Here is a 19,888-nt window from a genome sequence, read left to right as displayed (position 1 = left end):
AACCACTTCTGAAAACTGCCACTGGTATCAGGTTGGGTCATGCCATAGCTATTCTCATCTGAATTATTACAACAGCCTCCCAACTTGTGTTCTGTGTCTGTCCTCACCCCATTTATTCTGTTCTCAGTATGGCAGAGTGATTCTCTTAAAATGTACAACAGATTGCGTCATTGTCTCTTCAGAATCCTGTAGTGTCTTCCTATGTTAAAATGAGAACCAAAGGCCTTAGAAGGACCTACAAAGTCCCCATCAGAACTGGCTGTCATCACCTCTCTGACCTTTTGTTCCACTAGTTGTTTCACTCTAATCTGGTGACACCTGCCTGCTTATTGTTCCTCAGACATTCCAGGCACAGTCAAATCTCAGTACCTCTCCACTTGCTGTTTCCTCTTAACTACAGCTCTCTTCACTTCAGCACCTACATAGCCCACTTCCCCATCACCTTCAGAGCTTCATTCCCTGGTAAGCCTATTTAAAACTAAATTCAATTACCAACCATAGACTTACTCCCAATAGCCCCCAATTCTTTGTTCGTATTGCTTGCCCCTTTATGCCCAATTTCCAGAACTGTGCTTGGCGTACAGTATGTGTTCAAAAATATTTGTTGAATGTAAATACAGGAGTCGGGTTAGGGATAAATTATTAAGAACCTTCATATCATGCTGTGGAGGAGATGAGAAACCAAGGAATAATTTTTAGATTAAGAAAGTATTCTGATAAGATATTTTTATAAGGGTACTAAGGGTCATGAAACAATTGCAAAAATCCTCAACTTTGTGGAAAATGGGTTAGAAGAAGGAAAGAATGGAGATAAGACTAAATAGTTGTTGAAATATTCCAGCCAGCAATAGGGGATATGGTTGAATTGACAAGCTTTGGTACCAGTAAGAGAATAGAAACAGTAATGGCAGAGAAATGAAAAAGGATTATTTCAGACTATTTTGTTTTAAGACAGAATCTCTTTGGTAGCCCACACTGGAGTGCAGTGATGCCATCTTGGCTCACTGCATGCAGCCTCTGCCTCCTGGGTTCAAGCAATTCTCCTGCCTCAGCTTCCGGAGTAGCTGGGACTACAGGCATGTGCCACCACACCCAGCTAATTTGTGTATTTTTAGTAGAGATGGGGTTTCACCATGTTGACCAGGCTGGTGTCAAACTTGTGACCTCATATGATCTGGCTGCCTCAGCCTCCCAAAGTGCTGGGATTACAGGCGTGAGCCACCAGGTCTGGCCTATTTCAGACTTTTTATCTGAGAGACTAGGTGAATGAAAGTACCATTAACCAGAACAGAGAAGGCAGGAGGAAGGTATAGAACTAGTAGGATGAGGGGAATCCAATGACTGTTGAGAGTAAGAGCTGAGCTGGAGAAAGATTTCTAAGTCATTAGCATATAATTTTGCATTTTAATCTTTATCTGCCTCTCTTGCAATTAACCTGCCATAATTATCGAGAGGAAAGGCCTCTTCCTCATAATTCTTATTTTCACTTAATTTCATAACCTTTTTCTATTGGATATTTTTTCTGTTTTTTTTTTCTTACCCAGAGGATCTTCCCCTCTTTTTTAAGAGTCATTTTTTTCATGCTTTTTATCTATCTTTTTCTCATGCCATATTACTTCGAACTATATTTTGTTACCTATTGTTTTTAAGAATTCTTGCATTGCTCTTCTTTCTGTGTAGCTAATATTTTTCTACCCTTTTTTATTTATTTTTTTAAGAATTCTACAGTATTCACTGAATTTTTAAAAGTACCGTGAGATGGGAACTGTTAGTATCCACTCACCTTTTATGGATGAGGAAACTAGGTCCCAGGATCTCACAGCTAGTAAGTGATGAAGCTACCCCATTCTAAATGAGGTAGAATCTCACTTAGTGAGAAACTCACTTAGCTAAAATTTTTTGGTTGAGTACTCTCACCTTTTTCATATGCTTATGTCATGTACAAAACTTGTATAGAACTATTTAGAGCATTTGATATAAATAGATAAATATATAAATTAGGAAAACAGAGATTAATGTAGGCCATAAAACCTTGTTTCTTATTTTAAATACATATATTTGTGTATTTCACATAATAATGTTAAAAAGCAGGTACTCTGATTTTTACATTTGGTATGGTCCAGCATACATTGATCATGCACAAAATTATGAACACATTGTTCATCAGATTTGTATAGCTGGTTTATATAAATGATTATCTTTCTCCTTTCCTTAGCTGTTTGAATTGGGTCCTGATGGAGGAGACCATGAAACTGATGGTGACCTTCTTGCAGAGACTGATGTATTGGCTTATGACTGTGCTGCTAGGTAAATAATTTGTGCATTATTCATTGTAACTCTTGCATACTTAATATTAAAAATTTATTATAAATGAATAAACATACTTTAAAAGGAAGTTTTAAATCTGCTATGAATATCAAATGCTTGAGAAATTAAACTATATATTAAGCAATGTAAGTATTGCTTTCAAAAATGCTGAATTAAAACTAATAATACACTTCATAAATTTATTTCACAAGTTAATTCAATTGTTTCAGTATTGAAGATAAAAATAGAAATATGCATATATTTTACACACCTTTATTTTCATGCATCTCTTACGGAATACCTAGTATGTTAGTGTTCTAGTAATAATACAGTTATTTATTATTCCTAGCATTACAGGCAATAAGTAATTAGTGTCAAGTGGTCATATTTGGCCATAATTCAGATTACCCATGTACTCTGACATCATGCTGGTAGAATATACTTGATAATAACACACTTGGGGAGGTGAGCAGCTTTACTGAAAGCTTTTGGGAGTTTATAAAAATTAGTATGTTTATTTATGAAGCTTCATTAAGTAGGAGGATACTTACACTTTATCAGTCCTAAGAATTATCTCAACATTGTGTTATGATCAGTATTCCCTGTTTTGAAGCAAGGAATATTATGATAAGAAAAATTATAAACTGAGCTTCATAGTAGTAATAGTGTGCTATGTTTCCCAACAATAACTATGTTAAAACCTTGTAGGTTTTTTTGGTAGTGAAAATGTATATTTTCAGAAACAAGAATGATCATAAGATACTGACTTTGCTTATCCAAGATAGAAATACTTTTGAAAATGAAAGAGTGAATCTAAAGAAAATTTTGACTGTTTCTTAGGCATTAACTAATGTCGCAAGTTTTTTTTAGTAACCTTTAGTGTTTTATACAAATGAATATTAGGGAAAAATCTAAGAAAGCTAATTGATTAATTTTCAGCAAAGCCTTAAGGTGCCATTGTCATTTGCTGTATTTATTTATTTATTTATTTTTATTTTTGAGACAGAGTCTCACTCCGTGGCCTAGGCTGGAGTGCAGTGGTGTGATCTCAGCTCACTGCAACCTCTGCCTTCCAGGTTGAAGCAATTCTCATGCCTCAGCCTCCTGAGTAGCTGGGACTACAGGTGCATGCCACCAAGCCCGGCTAATGTTTCTATTTTTAGTAGAGATGTGGTTTCACCATGTTGGCCAGGCTGGCCTCAAACTCCTGACCTCAAGTGATCCTCCTGCCTCGGCCTCCCAAAGTGCTGGGATTACAGGAATGAGCCACTGTGTCTGGCTACCATTTGTTTTTGACCATATGAGTTTGAGTTGAAAATATAAAGCACAGTTTCATTTATAGAGAATCATCTAGGATTTCTTCATTAGCTCGTGTACAAAGCCCAGACTCCTAAGGCATTGGGAGCATTAAAGGATTTCCATAACATCCAGCATCTTTTTTGACTTTCTACTGCTACTCTTCTGTAGCTGTCTTAATGCATTAATGAAATTGATAATGAATACCTTGCCATTTCCTGACCTCTTTTGTACTTCCATACCTCTGCAGATTTTTTCATGACATTCTCCTGTTTCTTTAAATGCCCTTTATTTCTTCTTTCAATTCCAGCTACAACCAATAAACATTACTTCCACTCTGTTACCTAGTACTTTTTAACTTGTTTATAGCCTTTAGAAGATGCCCTTATTTATTGTCTTTTTTTCTTCTTCTAAATTAATAATGTTTGTATAGATATTATGTGACAGACTGCAAACACCCATCTGACTTAATTCAATCTTCAGGACAACCCTATGAGCTAGATATTATTTTCACCCCAGTTTTCAGGTGAAGAAGCTAAGGTACTGAGAGGATAGAGTAACTTGCCCTGTGTTGCCCTGCTAGCAGGTCACAGAGCTGGGCCTTGAACCCAGGCCACCTGACTCCAGGGCCATTTTCTTAATATTCTGCCTCTCAAAACTATTTAACTGAATGAATGAGCTTTAAAACTAAAGTTCAGATTTTTATTTTCCAGCAAAATTTGCATGTTTTTTAACATCAGTTTAAAACATTCTGTCTTATTTTAATATGAAAGTTTTATGACATTTAAGGATATTGTAGAATTCAACAAGAGGAGGAAGAAATGTAATTCTATCACCATAACACAAATTACTATACTTGGCTTGCGTTCTCGTCCACACTTCTTAGAGTGTTTTTAATGTTGTTTGATAAGAATTTTATAATACAGTTAGTTTCATGTTTTTCTTCATAAGGGATTTTGAAAAAATAAATATATGTGACAGAGAAGTAAAAAAATACTGTCTTTGACTCACTAATTTTTTATCAGAGAAAAATACGCAATGATGTTTGATGAGCCTGTTCTCCTGCAAGCTGGGTGGTGGTACGTAGCATGGGCCCGAGTGTCAGGACCCAGCAGTGACTGTGGATCTCATGGACAGGCGTCTATTACCACAGATGATGGGTAAGTAAATGCCCAAGTGTTACTTGAGCAATTCTTATTTTTGTTAGAGGAATATTGTTTTGAAACCTCAGAGGACTTTCAGCAGGATTCAAAAGCTTAGGAAGACTAGAGCATGATATAACTGCTAAAAATTAAATTCATGTAACCTCATGCCAAATTAAGGTCTAGACAGAACAAGGAAAGAATAAGACCACTGTACTTTGCTCCTGTCAGATAGTATTTGTATATATTTCTGGTTATTACATAGTTTATGAGCTTGATTACCAAATTAGCAATTATATAGAGGAAGGTGACAAGGATAATGAGTAGTTTGGAACCGTAAAAAAGAAGTAGATACGTGATATTAAAATTGATAATGCATGAGAAAGCAGTTTAAAATTTCAAAGCTTCAGCAATGTGTGCTATTTTAATAAAATATAGGGAAATTTTGCTGTTTTAAAATAACTTTCATGTATAGAGTACTTTTCAGTTTATACTTTCTTATGTTTTATCTGATTTGATGCCCTCAATAGCTTTGTGAAGCAGTTATTGGCCCCATTTTATACTCCAGGGACTACAGAAATAAAAAAGGTGAAATTACTTGCTATTTCCTGAGAGACTTGTGGTTAAAACCACATTCAGACCTGTAACCTGTTGACTCTAAATCCAACGTTTCAAATATTCTAATACTGTGATTTATGTATTCTAAAGGACTATCATTTGTAAGATAAATTCAGTTTATTCTTGATTACTCCTGAGCATAAACTATTTGAAATCGGTTGAAGTTATATAACAGTATATATTTCAGTGCAGGTCAGTTCATAACAAAGCTGACCAAAAAAGAAATAGACTTATTTGTGAGGTGAATTACCTGTTGCTGAATATTTGAGGAGACTACTGTAGAAACATCACATCTGTTGTTGTGTGCATCCCTTCAACTTAAGAACGTCTTTAGAACTAAGAGACTACTTTGACTCTGGACTGTATGATTTTCTTAGACTGTTCATTCAGACTTGGAATGTCATGGCACACTGAGGCTAAAGCTTATCATGCAGCTAGTCAAGCAGATATTATACTACTACTTGTAAGCGTAAATTTTAGAAGTTTCCTGCTGTGGTGAAAGCTGAGTTGGAGAACTAGGAGGGACAGGACAGCTGCTCATTTAGGAGTCCTAAACGGGTTCAGTTCTTGCATTTTACTGACTAACCCATTCAGAGCTAGAATGAAAATCTAGAAAATACCTTTTTGCTTTTCTTTATTTAAAAGAGTGAATCATTTTCATTGACATAAGGTTTGAAAATATGTTTCTTAAATTTCTTATTTCCTGTGTTGATCATGTTGTTTTTGGTGTCATTGTTTTCTCTTCTTAGGGTTGTTTTCCAGTTCAAGAGTTCAAAGAAATCAAATAACGGTACAGATGTTAATGCTGGTCAGATACCTCAGTTATTATACAGGTATTTAGCATATTTATACTGAATTAGTATGGTTTATTATTTTGCTATAATGAAGTAGAATCATTACAAAATATGCGGCATAATAGGGATAAATTATTTGAAGCATTCAGCAATTATAATATGCCAGTAGAACTATAAATATATTTAAGAAAAACAGTTAATATTTTGTGTGTTTTTAAACGTTTTCCACATAGGCTTAATTTTAAACTTTGCCTGATTACTCAGATTATCTGTATTATACCAATAACAATATTTTACTGACTTAAAAAAAAATCTATCCACTGATTTTCTTTAATTTCGAATGTTATAAAAGAATAAAATTTGTCTTAGAGAAGTGAGATTCCAAGGAAGATAGGGAGGACTGTAGATGCAGGCCTGGTTGATATATTGTAGTCTCATAAGATTGATAAAATGAGTTGGAAAATTCCATACTGTTGGTAAATTTTCACCTTTAGCTGAAATACCAAATAATAACTTGCTCATATAAAAATATTTACTATATTTTTAACATTATGTAAAAATTTTAACTTACAATAATTTAAACATGTATAAAGGCATATGCCTGTGTGTGTGTCTTATTTATTTCTAGACTACTGCAATACTGTTAGAATAAAGAATTCAAATGGATATAAACCGTCACTAAAAAATGTTGTCATTTGTTAAGCAGTAAAAAAATCAAAGGAAATGGTCTAGAATAGTGATTCTATCTCCCTGTCTTTCTTTCTAGTAATGACTTAATGAATCTAGATGGTTACAAACCTTATTTTTCCCCAAAAGGGATTTTTGTTTGTTTGGTTTTTATGCAATGTGCAATCTGTTACAGTTACTCTTTGTAATATGTAGCTTTACGAACATAACATGTTGCATTGGACTACTCCTAGGTACTCACTGGTTGAATAACTTTTAAATAACAGCATTAATAGTAGCATTACTAGAGAATACAAGTTATATGTTATATAAGTTACATATGTTCTCTAACAAGTGGAAAAAGCCTCTACTACTCAGTCTTGCAAAGGTAGGATTTAAAGGAAGTGCCCATATGCTAAAAGCCTTGTTTAGCTTGGAAAAATGTTTCAAAAAAGCCCTGTATTGGCATTTTACCTGGCAAAAAAATTTAAATATATAATTTATTTTCCCATTCAAAAATGTATAATATACTTTAAAAGGAAAAAATGACATTGGACTTCCTAACATAATTTTATGTGTGTCTACTACCTTTAGACTTCCAACCAGTGATGGCAGTGCTTCGAAAGGCAAACAGCAAACCAGTGAACCTGTACACATTTTAAAGAGGTCTTTTGCAAGAACTGTCTCAGTGGTAAGCAATTTTTTTTTTATTTCAGCTTTTCTCTTCAGTCCTCAGATATATTTTGCTGTTTAGAGTTTAGCTGCTATTCTAAGTTTATCTCAGCCTAGATTTATAAACTCAGATTTGGTTTTGTATTAGCATTTATATTCTAGACCACAGATAATGTATACTTTAAATCATAGAAAAATGGAGGTGTTGCCTGTGATTTTAACATGACCGGATGAATTGGCCTTGCTGTTTTTGAAATAAATAACTGGTTGCTTTTCTAATAAATCATGTATGATTGCATATGCTGAATGAATTAGAAAATGAAGGAAAAGTTGAGGATGGTGCTGACCCAAAAAAGCGTTACTACTACTTGAGGAACTAGGTGGAAGAGTTGCATATCTAGGTAGGAAGTTTGTTGAACCACTTGCCATCCCCATTGTACACTTGAAGAAGCACAGTGCCATTGAGGTTAACGGTGCAGAATGGAAAGTCAGCATGATGTAAATAAATGGAAGTTTAAATTAAGGTCTAGATCTCTCATGTATTAATTGAGGATTCTTATGTATGTTACCTAAGTAAATTACATCATAGCATTTTGAATTTCTAATGAGATAAGGGGTATAAGATGTTTTTGGAACTGTAAGATACCATCTGAATGTGATTTATTAATGTAGCTAGTAGTCTTTCATGTTAGTAAAATGCATAGGAAGAATGTTTCTTTCCCTTTTAAATTTATTTTTTAACCCACCAAGTGAATATGTATTCCTGGTAGGAATGAGATAAAAGTATGCTAAAAGTATATGAAAGTTTTTTCCCCCATTCCCATTATCACCATATATACCTACTATTTACATTTTGGTGTATATCTTCCCAGACCATTTTTATATGCAGACAAACTTATTAGTATGTATCAAATGCAGGATGCTCTACAACATGCTTGTTTGTTTCTCATGATACTTATAGTTTTCATCTTTTTTAGAAAATTTCATATTATATATCATGGACATCCTTCCCTGGCAGTACATTTGGCTCTCTCAATCTTTTCCGTTTGCATAGTATCCCATAGAATGGTATTAGTCTAATTTATTCAACCCGATTCCTATCAAAGAACCACTTTGATTCTCATTTTTTACTGTTTCATCTTACTTCATGAGCATCTATTCACATGTATCTTTAAATACTTGTGTGCTTATGTGCATACTTCTACTGGAAATGTGCCCATTTAAATTTTGATAGATCCTCTCAAAGTTGACCTTCCAAAAGAGCCATGGCAGTTTGTAGAGCTTGTGCTTTGAATAAGAGACTATGAGAACTTTGCCTTCTTGATAACTTTACATCCTATTAGTATTAAGTTGAGTTTGGTATCTTTTGTTTCAAATAAGGATCTTTGACTCTGTTATGCTTTCTCTTGTGATCTCATTTTCTGTGCTTGGTAACGCCTTTGTATTTACGTCTAAGTGGTTTTGTGGCCATTAGGTAATTGCAGACTTTATATACAAAACTTTTTCAGTCAGTTCTTTAAAAAGTAAACTATAGGGCTGAGCACATTGGCTCACACCTATAATCCGAGCACTTTTGGAGGCCGAGGCAGGAGGATTGCTTGAGCTCAGGAGTTCAAGACTAGCCAGCACAATGTAGTGAAACCCCCGTCTACCAAAAACTTAAAAATTAGCTGGGTATGGTGGTGCACACCTGTAGTCCCAGCTGCTTGGGAGGCTGAGGTGGTGGGAGGATAGCTTGAGTCCAGGAGGTTGAGGTTGCAGTGACCCATGATGACACCACTGCATTCCAGCCTGGGTGATAGAGGAAGACTCTATCTCACAAAAAATAAATAAAATAAAATAAAATTGATTATATAAACTCATTTTCAGGAGGTCTGGGATTTGGTGGGAATGGGGCAATAAGTGCTCTGCTTTGAGATTCAGATAGTGTCTGTCATCATGTAACCATGATAAAACCAGAAGACTAGCTAGAACTGCCAAGAAAATCTACCATCTTAAACTCATATGCTAGAATTTTAAATAATCAAAATAGGAATTTTTTAGTATTTTCTAGTCAGTTTTTATCTTCTATTAGTGTATTTAACAATAATTGACTATAGTTTGTATTGCAAATTTTAATATGTAGACATAAAATAAGTTATTTGATAGTATCAATATATCTTAATACTAAAACTCTTTTTTTACTACAGTGACTGTAAAAAGCTTTATTTTTCTTTCAAGTAAACATGCATTGTTTTATAAGTGTTTCTCATTTTTCCCTTGTTTATATGATAAGCTAGATAGCTTGATGGCAGGAAAACTGAAACATTTATTTTTAAATAGGTAAATATTGAAGAATGTTGTTTTTATAAATGCTTAACTACTTTACCTTTTTTGTAACAAAGTTACTGTTAAGGGTAGTTTAGTAAATGAACTATAAAAGTGTCTTGGGCTCAGTAAAAAAAATTCAAGTAAAAAAGTCAGTAAAAAAATTCAAGAGAAAGTTTTGAAGTTATCTGCCATTGCCTTTCCATTTGATTCAGTTTCTGGTATCATTTGAATTAATCGTTGTCTGTTTTTTCATATTCTGGATTAGGAATGTTTTGAGTCATTGTTGAGTATTCTTCACTGGAGCTGGACCACCTTAGTCTTAGGAGTTGAAGAACTTCGAGGATTAAAAGGATTCCAGTTCACAGCTACACTTCTAGATTTAGAGAGACTGCGCTTTGTGGGTACCTGTTGTCTGAGGTTGTTGCGTGTCTATACCTGTGAAATTTACCCAGTGTCAGGTATGATGCATTTTTTTAAATGACTGTAGGGAGAAAATATTAGAGACATTGAGAAGATTTACTTTGAGATAACTGAGCATTCATAACCCCCAGCTGCCTTTAAGCTGCTTCTAAAATAAGGGGAGAAAGTCAGCTTGCTCTGATGCTTATGTATTTGCTTATAAAGAATAAAATAGATTATGTGTCATTCTGATAACAAAAATAATAGTGGGCCAAAATTAAATAATCTAATAAAGTTTAATTTTAAACAAATTCTGTCAAATAGAAATATTTTGAACAAGCAATTTGGACTTAAATGCTGAAACTAGATTTTTATTCACCCTCCCATTTAGATTAAAAAAATAATTTGGGACTACACTTAATCTCTAAGTTGTTTTGTTTCTAAGATATGAGTACTTGTGATATTTAGCTGTATAGGGAATTACTGAGTTATGTTGATTGTTTTCATGCATATTTAATATTTTGCTTAATTATCAATCTGCTTTTTTTCCCCTCAAAGCTACAGGAAAAGCAGTTGTAGAAGAAACTAGCAAATTAGCAGAGTGTATTGGAAAAACCAGAACTTTGTTAAGAAAAATTTTATCAGAAGGAGTTGATCACTGCATGGTGAAATTGGATAATGATCCTCAAGGGTATCTCAGTCAACCCCTGAGTCTCCTAGAAGCTGTCCTTCAGGAGTGTCATAATACTTTCACTGCCTGCTTTCATTCTTTCTACCCAACTCCTGCCTTACAGTGGGCTTGCCTTTGTGATCTGCTGAATTGTTTGGATCAGGTAACTTAAGTTTGTAAAATGTTAGTTGAAAATCTGATATATTGCTTAATTCTCTTCAAGAAAATAAATTGCAGTGCCCTATCTTCTTAACTTGTATAAAAGATAAATTAGAAAATTGTTTGGTGTACATGACTTACATAAGCACAGTTTAAAATGTTTTAAATCTGCTTTATGATCTTTTAATTACAAAATTGGTAGGCACATTGTGCAGTTGCTGATTGGTCTTTGAATTGGCATGAGTGATTCTGAGAGAGGGAGAGAGGAAAAGAACCGTAGTGACCAGGTGAGAGCAGGGATAGCACCAGGAGGCTCCTGCCACCCTTGTCTGTGAGAACAGGAAGAAGAGAGAGCTGCAAGAACAGGCATACTAGCGTTGTTCATTCATTCATGAGGAAGCCACAACCTTTGTAAACCTTTATGCACCAAGTCACAGTGTTTCACAACACCCGAGGTAAAACACTGACAGAACTACAGGGAGAAATAGACTCACATTGACAGCTGGGGACTTTTAACGCTCCTCTTTCAGAAATTAACAGAGGATCTAGGCCAAAAAATTCAGCGATACAGATTTGAACAGTATTGTCAGCCACCTTGATCTAACTGACATTTATCAAACAGGACATGAAACTACAAAATACATATTCAAGTACACATGATTTTTAAAAGAAATATTTGGGACCGTTCACCAAGGTAGATCATATGCTGGACCATAAAATAAGTCTTAATAAATTTCAAAAGATTAAAATGTGAAAGAATATATTTTCAGACTACAATAGAGTTAAAGTAAAAATCGATAGCAAAAGATATCAAGAAAAGCACCAAACATTTGGAAAATGACAGCACTTCTAAGTAAGCAGTTGATTGAAGAAGTTATAAAGGAAATTTTAAAATGTTTCACATAGATAAAAATATGATATTAGAATTTGTGGGATTTAGCTAAAGCATTGCTTCAAAGAGACCTTTATACCCTTAAATGCTTATATGAAGAAGACAGGTTTAAAATTGGTGACCTAAGCTTCTATGTTAAGAATCTAGAAGGCAAAGCAAATCTAACCCAAAGTTAGAAGAAGGAAGGAAATGATAAAGATAAAAGCAGAAATCAATGAAATAGAAAGTAGAGAAAATTAACAAAGCTAAAAGTTGGTTTTTTGAAGGAAAAAAAATTGATAATCTCCTAGCAAACCTGATTGGGAGAGAAGAGAGAAAGAAAAAACATGAAATACCATAATCAGAAATGAAATAGGGGTTCACCAGGCATGGTGGCTCATGCCTGTGATCCCAGCACTTTGGGAGGCGGAGGTGGGTGGATCACTTGAGGTCAGGAGTTTGAGACCAGCCTGAGCAACATGGCAAAACCCTATCTCTACCAAAAATACAAAAATTAGCCAGGCATGGTGGCACACAGCTGTAATCTCAGCTACTCGGGAAGCTGAGGCACGAGAATCGCTTGAAGGCGGGAGATGAAAGTTACATTGAGGCAAGATTGTGCTACTGCACTCCAGCCTGGGTGACAGAGTGATACTCCATCTCAAAAAAAAAAAAAAAAAAAAAAAAAAAAACCAAAGAAAGAAAGAAATAGGGAATATCACTATAAACAGCTTTATACTGGTGAATTTTTTAGCCTTAGAGGAAGTTGACAAATTCCTTGAAAAATATAATTTTATCAAAACTAACACATTAAGAAATAGAACAATCTGAATTGCCTCATATCCATTTAAAACTTAGCAAATACTTCCCTACAAAGAAAATTTCAAGTCCAAATATTGTCATTTATGAATTCTGTTAAACATTAAAGAAAGAAATAATGTCAACCTTTTACAAACTCTTTTGGAAAATATAGGAGGCAATACTTCCCAACTAATTTTATGAGTTTTGCTTTATCCTATACCAAAACCTAACTAAGATACTACAAGAAAGAATTACAGATGAATATCACTCAGAAATAGATGCTCTTTAAATATTATCAAACCAAATTGAGCATGTAAATAATATATCATGACCAAGTGGGATTTATCTTAGAAATGCTAAGTTAGTTAAATAATTGAAAATCGATGTAATTTACCATGTTAACTGAAAAAAAGAAGGCAAGTTGATGATTTCCTCAATAGCTACAGGAACAATGGTTGATGAAACTAGCAGTTATTCGATGATGAAAACCTCTGAGGATATAAGGAAACTCCTAAATCCAATAAAGCGATATTTACCATAAATTCTACGCTAACAACATCCCACTTACTGGTGAATTCTGAATATGCCCCTAAGTTTGGAAACAAGACATGTGGTATCTACACTCACCACTTCTGTTCAACAGCGCACTGGAAGTACTAGACCTCCCCACCCTCCTTCGTGAAAAATTCATTGTCATCACTTGTAACTCTGCGTCCATTTAGCAGGGTAGTATATTTTAGCACTCAATTTCCAGGGGCAAGATTATTGCCTGGACTAGTGCACAACTTAATTACCTCTCACTCTGAACCTTCCCAGTCAGATACGGTTCTTTTCTTCTTTGCTACAGAACAGGCTAGGTTTAGCAAATGTTGGTTTAACATATGGAATGTTACTCTACTTTTATGTTTAACTTTGTAACACAGATGTTTGAAGATCTAGGTAATGTGTACGCAGTTTTGTGAATTAGGGTATCCTGTGTTGGTTTTAATGCTTTGTTATAAAAGTTTGTAAGTATGCTACTAATTTTTCTTGATAAACTGTGAAATGTGATAATGTAATTTTGTGACCTCAGTGAAATGTGGTTATAGTAGCACAGATTTATAATTTGCATCATTTATTATTTGAGAAAAATAGTCTCAGTCCATACTGAAAATGACTTATATATATTCTAATTGGGGCCTTTTTGGCATCTCCATTTGAAACAGTGCTAGGGAGTACTGTGATTGTGAGGATATGAAAATATAAAAATGCTCACTTACTAGAGGACAGGAGGCTGATTTTTCTTGACCAGACTTAATTTTTCATCTTCATTGAACAGTAACTTAAACAGTTGTTTTTTTAATGTATTGATGTAGTATTATTCTATAACAAGACAATTTAAGTGACCGAGTGACAGAAAATTTTGGTATAATTTAAAAGATGGTTTACCTTTTATATATCCAGAAACATAGATTATACTGATGCTATCTTTTTTGGTGGTGATGGGGCATATATTTTTGTTTTTAAAAGGATATCCAAGAAGCAAACTTCAAGACATCAAGTAGCCGACTCCTAGCAGCTGTTATGTCAGCTCTGTGTCACACATCTGTTAAGCTGACTTCCATCTTCCCGATTGCGTATGATGGAGAAGTATTACTACGATCAATTGTTAAACAAGTTAGCACAGAGAATGACTCAACACTAGTTCATCGTTTTCCCCTTTTGGTGGCACATATGGAAAAACTTAGCCAGGTAGGTCTTTCTCTGAAATCTCTTTTACACTGAGGCAATAAAACTGTAAATGGAAGTGTGTTTAGCTTTTTGCTTGTTCTTCTCTATTAAGTATATTTACAAAATGATTATTTAATGAATGACATCTGTTTTTGAAATAATATTTTTTAAAAATTTCTATATTTACCTATAAAATGAAGTGTTTTTGCTCTAATGGTTTAAATAATCACTCACCTTTAAAAAAATTTGAGAGTTATACAATAGATACCTACATATTGATTTTTCCTGAACCATTTGAAGGTAAGTTGCAGATACTTTACATTCTAATATAATATTTTAGATTTCTAAGATAGAATGATAAGAAAATAAAGGATTTTTAAAATACCTTCTTAATAACACTTTGGTATATTAAAATAAGCACTGTAAATAATAGGGATAGGAAATATTCAGATAAATCATTTTCATGCTGGAAATCAGCTACGTTAATAATCTTTTCCCTTTTTTTCTGAAAAATAAAGTATTTTCCTTTATTGAGACCTTATGACTTCTTGAAATTTTTCTACTGGTAGGGGTCGGAATTTTCTTATCTCCACTTAGGAAATCAAATACAGTAGAAATTATAAAACTACATAGGAATCATAAGTATGTACAAAAAGAATTTTGTTAAAAAATTGATTTACACAGACTAGAGTTGATTATAGCTAAATATACTGGAATTTATTATCTCAGATTAAGATCTTGTCCTATAGAAGAAACTTTTTATTTTTGTTTTTTAAGACGAGCTCATTCTGTCACCTGGTCTACAGTGCAGTGGTGCCATCGCAGTTTACTACAACCACAACCTCCTAGACTGAAACGATCTTCCCACCTCAGCCTCCCAAGTAGCTGGGACTAAAGGCACATACTACCACACCCGGCTAACTTTTTAAAAAAACATTTTGTAGAGACAAGGTCTTACTATGTTGCCCAAGCTGGTCTCAAACTCCTGGCTTCAAGTGATCCTCCCATCTCAGCCTCCCAAAGTGCTGGGATTGCTGACACCACGCCCAGCCAAAAAAGCTTTTTAAATTGAAAGAATAGTTTTCTGTCTGTCATATAGGATTGTAAATGGAAAGTTAAATAAGAGAATAAAATATGACTCAAAGCTAATGAAAACGTTTTGTAAATGTGTGGTACTTTGATACATAGAGACAGATAATTCATAAAAGAACTTCTAAGTGAAAAGTAGATACAGTGGCTCCACGTATAACCAGAAAGATTTGTAGAAATTGACTCTGACTCCAAAGTCTGAATTTTAAGAGTATCAGAAAAACAAGGTTTTCAAATTGAGTATTCCTATGAAGGAAAATGAAACAATATCTTAGAGCTTTTTCTTATGTATCATAGAGTGAAGAGAATATCTCAGGGATGACAAGCTTCCGTGAAGTTCTGGAGAAAATGCTGGTCATTGTTGTGCTACCAGTCAGGAACAGCCTGAGGAGAGAAAACGAACTCTTCTCCTCCCACCTTGTCTCGAACACCTGTGGATTACTGGCCAGCATTGTCAGTGAACTGACAGCATCAGCCCTGGGATCTGAGGTAATACATTATATTGTGACACTGGATAAAAAGCACATGTGTAAGTGTTTTACACAGTTTCTTTTTTCATCTATTTTGGCTTTCCAGAAGCTAATTTCAGATTGGATTAGCAAACCCAATGCATTGTTTTTCTTTTTTGCCCTTCTCTCTACTTCCTACTTGCTCCAATTTGTTACTTCTCCCTCACCAGTTTACCCAACATCCACAGGAATATAAAGTATACATTTTCCTCATAGAGCAGGTTGTCATCTGCCCCATTGCACAAGCCCACCACCATGCCCCGGGAAAAGCAAAGCTAGTTGTCACTGCTGGGAGATGAGTAACGTCCACTCAACTGACCCTAGAGAAATACATATTTAAAATCGGAATAGTAATTTTTATTTCACCTCTATCACAGGTTTTTTGAAATTGCAGTAAAATATACATAATATAAAATTTGCCATTCTAATCATTTTTATGTGTACAGTTCGGTGGCATTAAATGCATTCACTTTGTTGTACTTAGTTGTACATTGTCACGAAGTTTTCAAAGTATCAAGTGTTATTATGTTTGAGAAAATCACTTTGAAAGTGCCTTTACAATTTATACAGTAACATTATTTTATTCCATTTCACTGTCTTACTCTTTCTTATAACTTAACTGAATGTTTTGATTGAATTTGGGGAATGTTTCTGTTTTTTCCTTCTAAAAAACAGACAGTAGATTGGTTTGGAAAATCATGTCCTAATGTGAAATATCTTACATCATTCAAATGAATGTTTAATAACCAGCATGTATTCAGTGACCCTAGCTCTCAAGTTCTTGTCAAGGAACTTCTTTTCTCTATTTTACTTTTATAATTCCTAATCTTTGCTTTTTCTTTTAAATTTATTTTAACACCTATTCTGAATTAACCCATCCAGTATATATGCATTATTGATTCATTATAACAGTTTAGCCTTTAGAATTTGTGGTTCATTGCATATACTTGAGCTAATTTTAGTCCCTCATCCTGGGAAGCACTTTCTAAGTTTCTTGGTTAACTTTGAGTTTGGCCTTGGAGACTATTGCAGCCCTTGTCAAAAACTTTTTAATTTTTTATATTTGTTCATTTAGTCTACAATACCTTCCTACTCTGCAGGATGCAGGAAAGTCTGTAATGTGTAGATCCCCTTCCAAAGTTTACTAAAGAGTTCTCCCCTTTAAACTTACCTTTCCAGTGAAAAAGAATACCAAAAGTTACAGGGTGCCTGGTATACAACTTTGGGAGTTCCCACAGGTCCTGGCTTAGAGATGAATATTTGTTTCTCAGAGCAGTTTGCAGTTTTTGTTAGAATCATAAACATCCATATTTTTCTCTATTTAGTCTCCCAAAATTCTGCAGCCAGCTTAGATTAGAAGTAGGTTTTGTAAATAAAAAGAGCAGTTTCAACCCAAAATAAGTTCTCTAATCCTCTCTAGTGAAAGTCTATAATTAGTATGGTTGCACATGTGTGTGTATGTATTCAAATACTGAATGCTGTTACAGAAATATCGCTGTATATATTCGTAGTATTCAATCTTAGGCTATAGACCATTTTCTTCAAATGAAGTCTTGCAAATTCACAGGTGAGAGGAGAGAGGACATAGTCTGGTTGAAGAGAGGAACCATAAATTTACCTCTTCCTTGCATACCTTTCTCTGCAGAATTTCTAGAGCTCTATGTCGCATAGTTTGAAAACTGTTGATCTATAGAATTTCGATGACATTTTTAGCATCTCTTTTCAAAGTCTAGTGATTTATTCATACATTATGACTGATAAGACAAGCTTGTACTTCTAACATTATAAATTAAGTGGAAATATAGTTTCATATGGCTGAAGGAAGAAAATACTGTCAAGTGACACTGATTTGTGATTTTAGAATGATAAAATCTGGTTTTATTGTGAGTTAATCTCTTAGTAGAACATACGTTTAGAAATGCTTATACCCACTTATTAAATAAAGGTTATTTTATTAGACTTCTTAGAAACCTTTGGATGGTTTTGTTAAAGGTGTACAAACTACTGATGCAGTTGCTTTTGTTGTTCACAGGTTGATGGACTTAATTCTCTTCACTCTGTAAAAGCTAGTGCTAACCGATTTACAAAAACAAGTCAGGGCAGAAGCTGGAACACTGGGAACGGGTCCCCTGATGCAATCTGTTTTTCAGTAGACAAACCTGGAATAGTTGTAGTTGGTTTCTCTGTCTATGGAGGAGGTGGAATTCATGAATATGAATTAGAGGTCTTGGTTGATGATGTAAGTATCACCCTTTCAGCATTTATCCTGATTAGTGGGTTGTGTATTAGGATTTACCATTGTCATAGTATGATGGGTCCATACCTTCAGGGGTTTGCTAGATCAATCACAGATGAATGACACTAAAGAAACTGAAAAAGGCTGGCCACAGTGGCTCACACCTGTAATCTCAGCACTTTGAGATGCTGAGGCAGGTGGATGACTTGAGCATAGGAGTTCGAGACCAGCCTAGGCAGCATGACAAAACCCCATCTCTACGAAAAATACAAATATTAGCTGAGTGTGGTGGTGCACGCCTGTAATCCCAGCTACTCTGGAGGCTGAGGTGGGAGGATCACTTGAGCCTGGGAGGTTGAGGCTACAGTGAGCCATAATCATGCCACTGTACTCAAGCCTGGGCAGCAGAGTGAGACCCTGTCTCAAAAAAAGAAAGAAAGAAAAGAAACTGAAAGATAATGATTTTACCTCATTGCTTGTGTTCCATCTTTCCACCTTGGATCACTACTGCTTATATTTTTTGTACTTTCAGAAAGAGAAAGATTTAAAGTGGAATTAAAGACTAAAAATTATTTAGCTAAGTCCCTGATGACAAGTCTTGAGTAGTTTTTTTTTATATTGTAATTTTTCAAGAAACACAATGTTCAGATGTCATAGAGTACTAATTCAGCTATATCTTTCTAATCCATTCTCTAAAATTACTTAAAGTACCTGAGTTTTATTAAAATAGGACAGAAAGGGGTAGCATGTAAATCATTGCCTAGTAAATAGCAAGTTTATCTCTATCTCTAACTTGATTTTTTTGTTTCATTTTTTTTTTTTTAGAGTGAACATGCAGGAGATTCAACTCATTCCCACAGATGGACATCTCTGGAATTAGTGAAAGGAACTTACACAACAGATGACTCACCCAGTGATATAGCTGAAATCAGACTTGACAAAGTGGTTCCTTTAAAGGTAGTTTCAACTGTATGTTTCTATTGTGAATAAGAAGAATTATTATGTAGTTAAAATAGTGAAGAGTATTCCATGAATTTTGTTTGTTAGATACAGTTATTCGTAAGTTATCCTTTATATGGTAGGTACTTCAGATATTTATGGAGTACCTACTATGTACCTGATGTTGTACCACATTATATTATATTTTTGTATAATGTTTCTTAAAGTCTGGAGTAGTAGGAAGCTTTGTAGTCAAACAGATTAAACTCTGGATACCTGCTGTTCCAACATACTAGCTTTAAGACACTGAGTTCATTATTTAACCACTTTGAGACTTATCTGTAGATTGGAAAGAATAATACCTGCATTGTAGTATTGTCGAGATTAAATAATAGAAATAAAACACCTGCCTCAGTGTCTAGCACAGTATAAAAAATAAGCATTAGCCCTGTCTTTTCTTCTCTTATTGCTTTTGTTCTTTTTTTTTTTTTTTTTTTTTTGAGATGGAGTCTCACTCTGTCGCCCAGGCTGTAGTGCAGTGGCATGATCTTGGCTCACTGCAACCTCCACGTCCTGGATTTAAATGATTCTCCTGCATCAGCCTCCCGAGTAGCTGGGATTACAGCCACGTGCCACCATACCCAGTTAATTTTGTATTTTTAGTAGAGAGGGGCTTCACTGTGTTGACCAGGCTGGTCTC

The 19,888-nt window shown here is 34.5% G+C and overlaps 1 protein-coding gene across 20 annotated transcripts in view; it reads left to right on the top strand.

Moving 5' to 3' along the window:
- MYCBP2 (MYC binding protein 2) overlaps positions 1-19,888 on the top strand; it is a 283,622-nt gene that overhangs the window by 132,773 nt on the left and 130,961 nt on the right. For all 20 annotated transcript variants that reach the window (XM_021929688.2, XM_021929697.2, XM_021929696.2 and 17 more), the window contains 10 exons: positions 2,216-2,307; positions 4,629-4,763; positions 6,113-6,196; positions 7,418-7,514; positions 10,071-10,263; positions 10,763-11,037; positions 14,215-14,436; positions 15,802-15,993; positions 18,046-18,252; positions 19,075-19,206. In XM_021929688.2, the coding sequence (XP_021785380.2) occupies positions 2,216-2,307; positions 4,629-4,763; positions 6,113-6,196; positions 7,418-7,514; positions 10,071-10,263; positions 10,763-11,037; positions 14,215-14,436; positions 15,802-15,993; positions 18,046-18,252; positions 19,075-19,206 (1,629 nt within the window). The remainder of the gene's footprint in view (positions 1-2,215; positions 2,308-4,628; positions 4,764-6,112; positions 6,197-7,417; positions 7,515-10,070; positions 10,264-10,762; positions 11,038-14,214; positions 14,437-15,801; positions 15,994-18,045; positions 18,253-19,074; positions 19,207-19,888) is intronic.

The sequence above is a fragment of the Papio anubis genome, chromosome 15 (genome assembly GCF_008728515.1).
Source record: "Papio anubis isolate 15944 chromosome 15, Panubis1.0, whole genome shotgun sequence".
Taxonomy (NCBI): domain Eukaryota; kingdom Metazoa; phylum Chordata; class Mammalia; order Primates; family Cercopithecidae; genus Papio; species Papio anubis.
The sequence above is the reverse complement of the archived record's forward strand: the minus strand, read 5'-3'. Positions and strand labels throughout refer to the sequence as shown.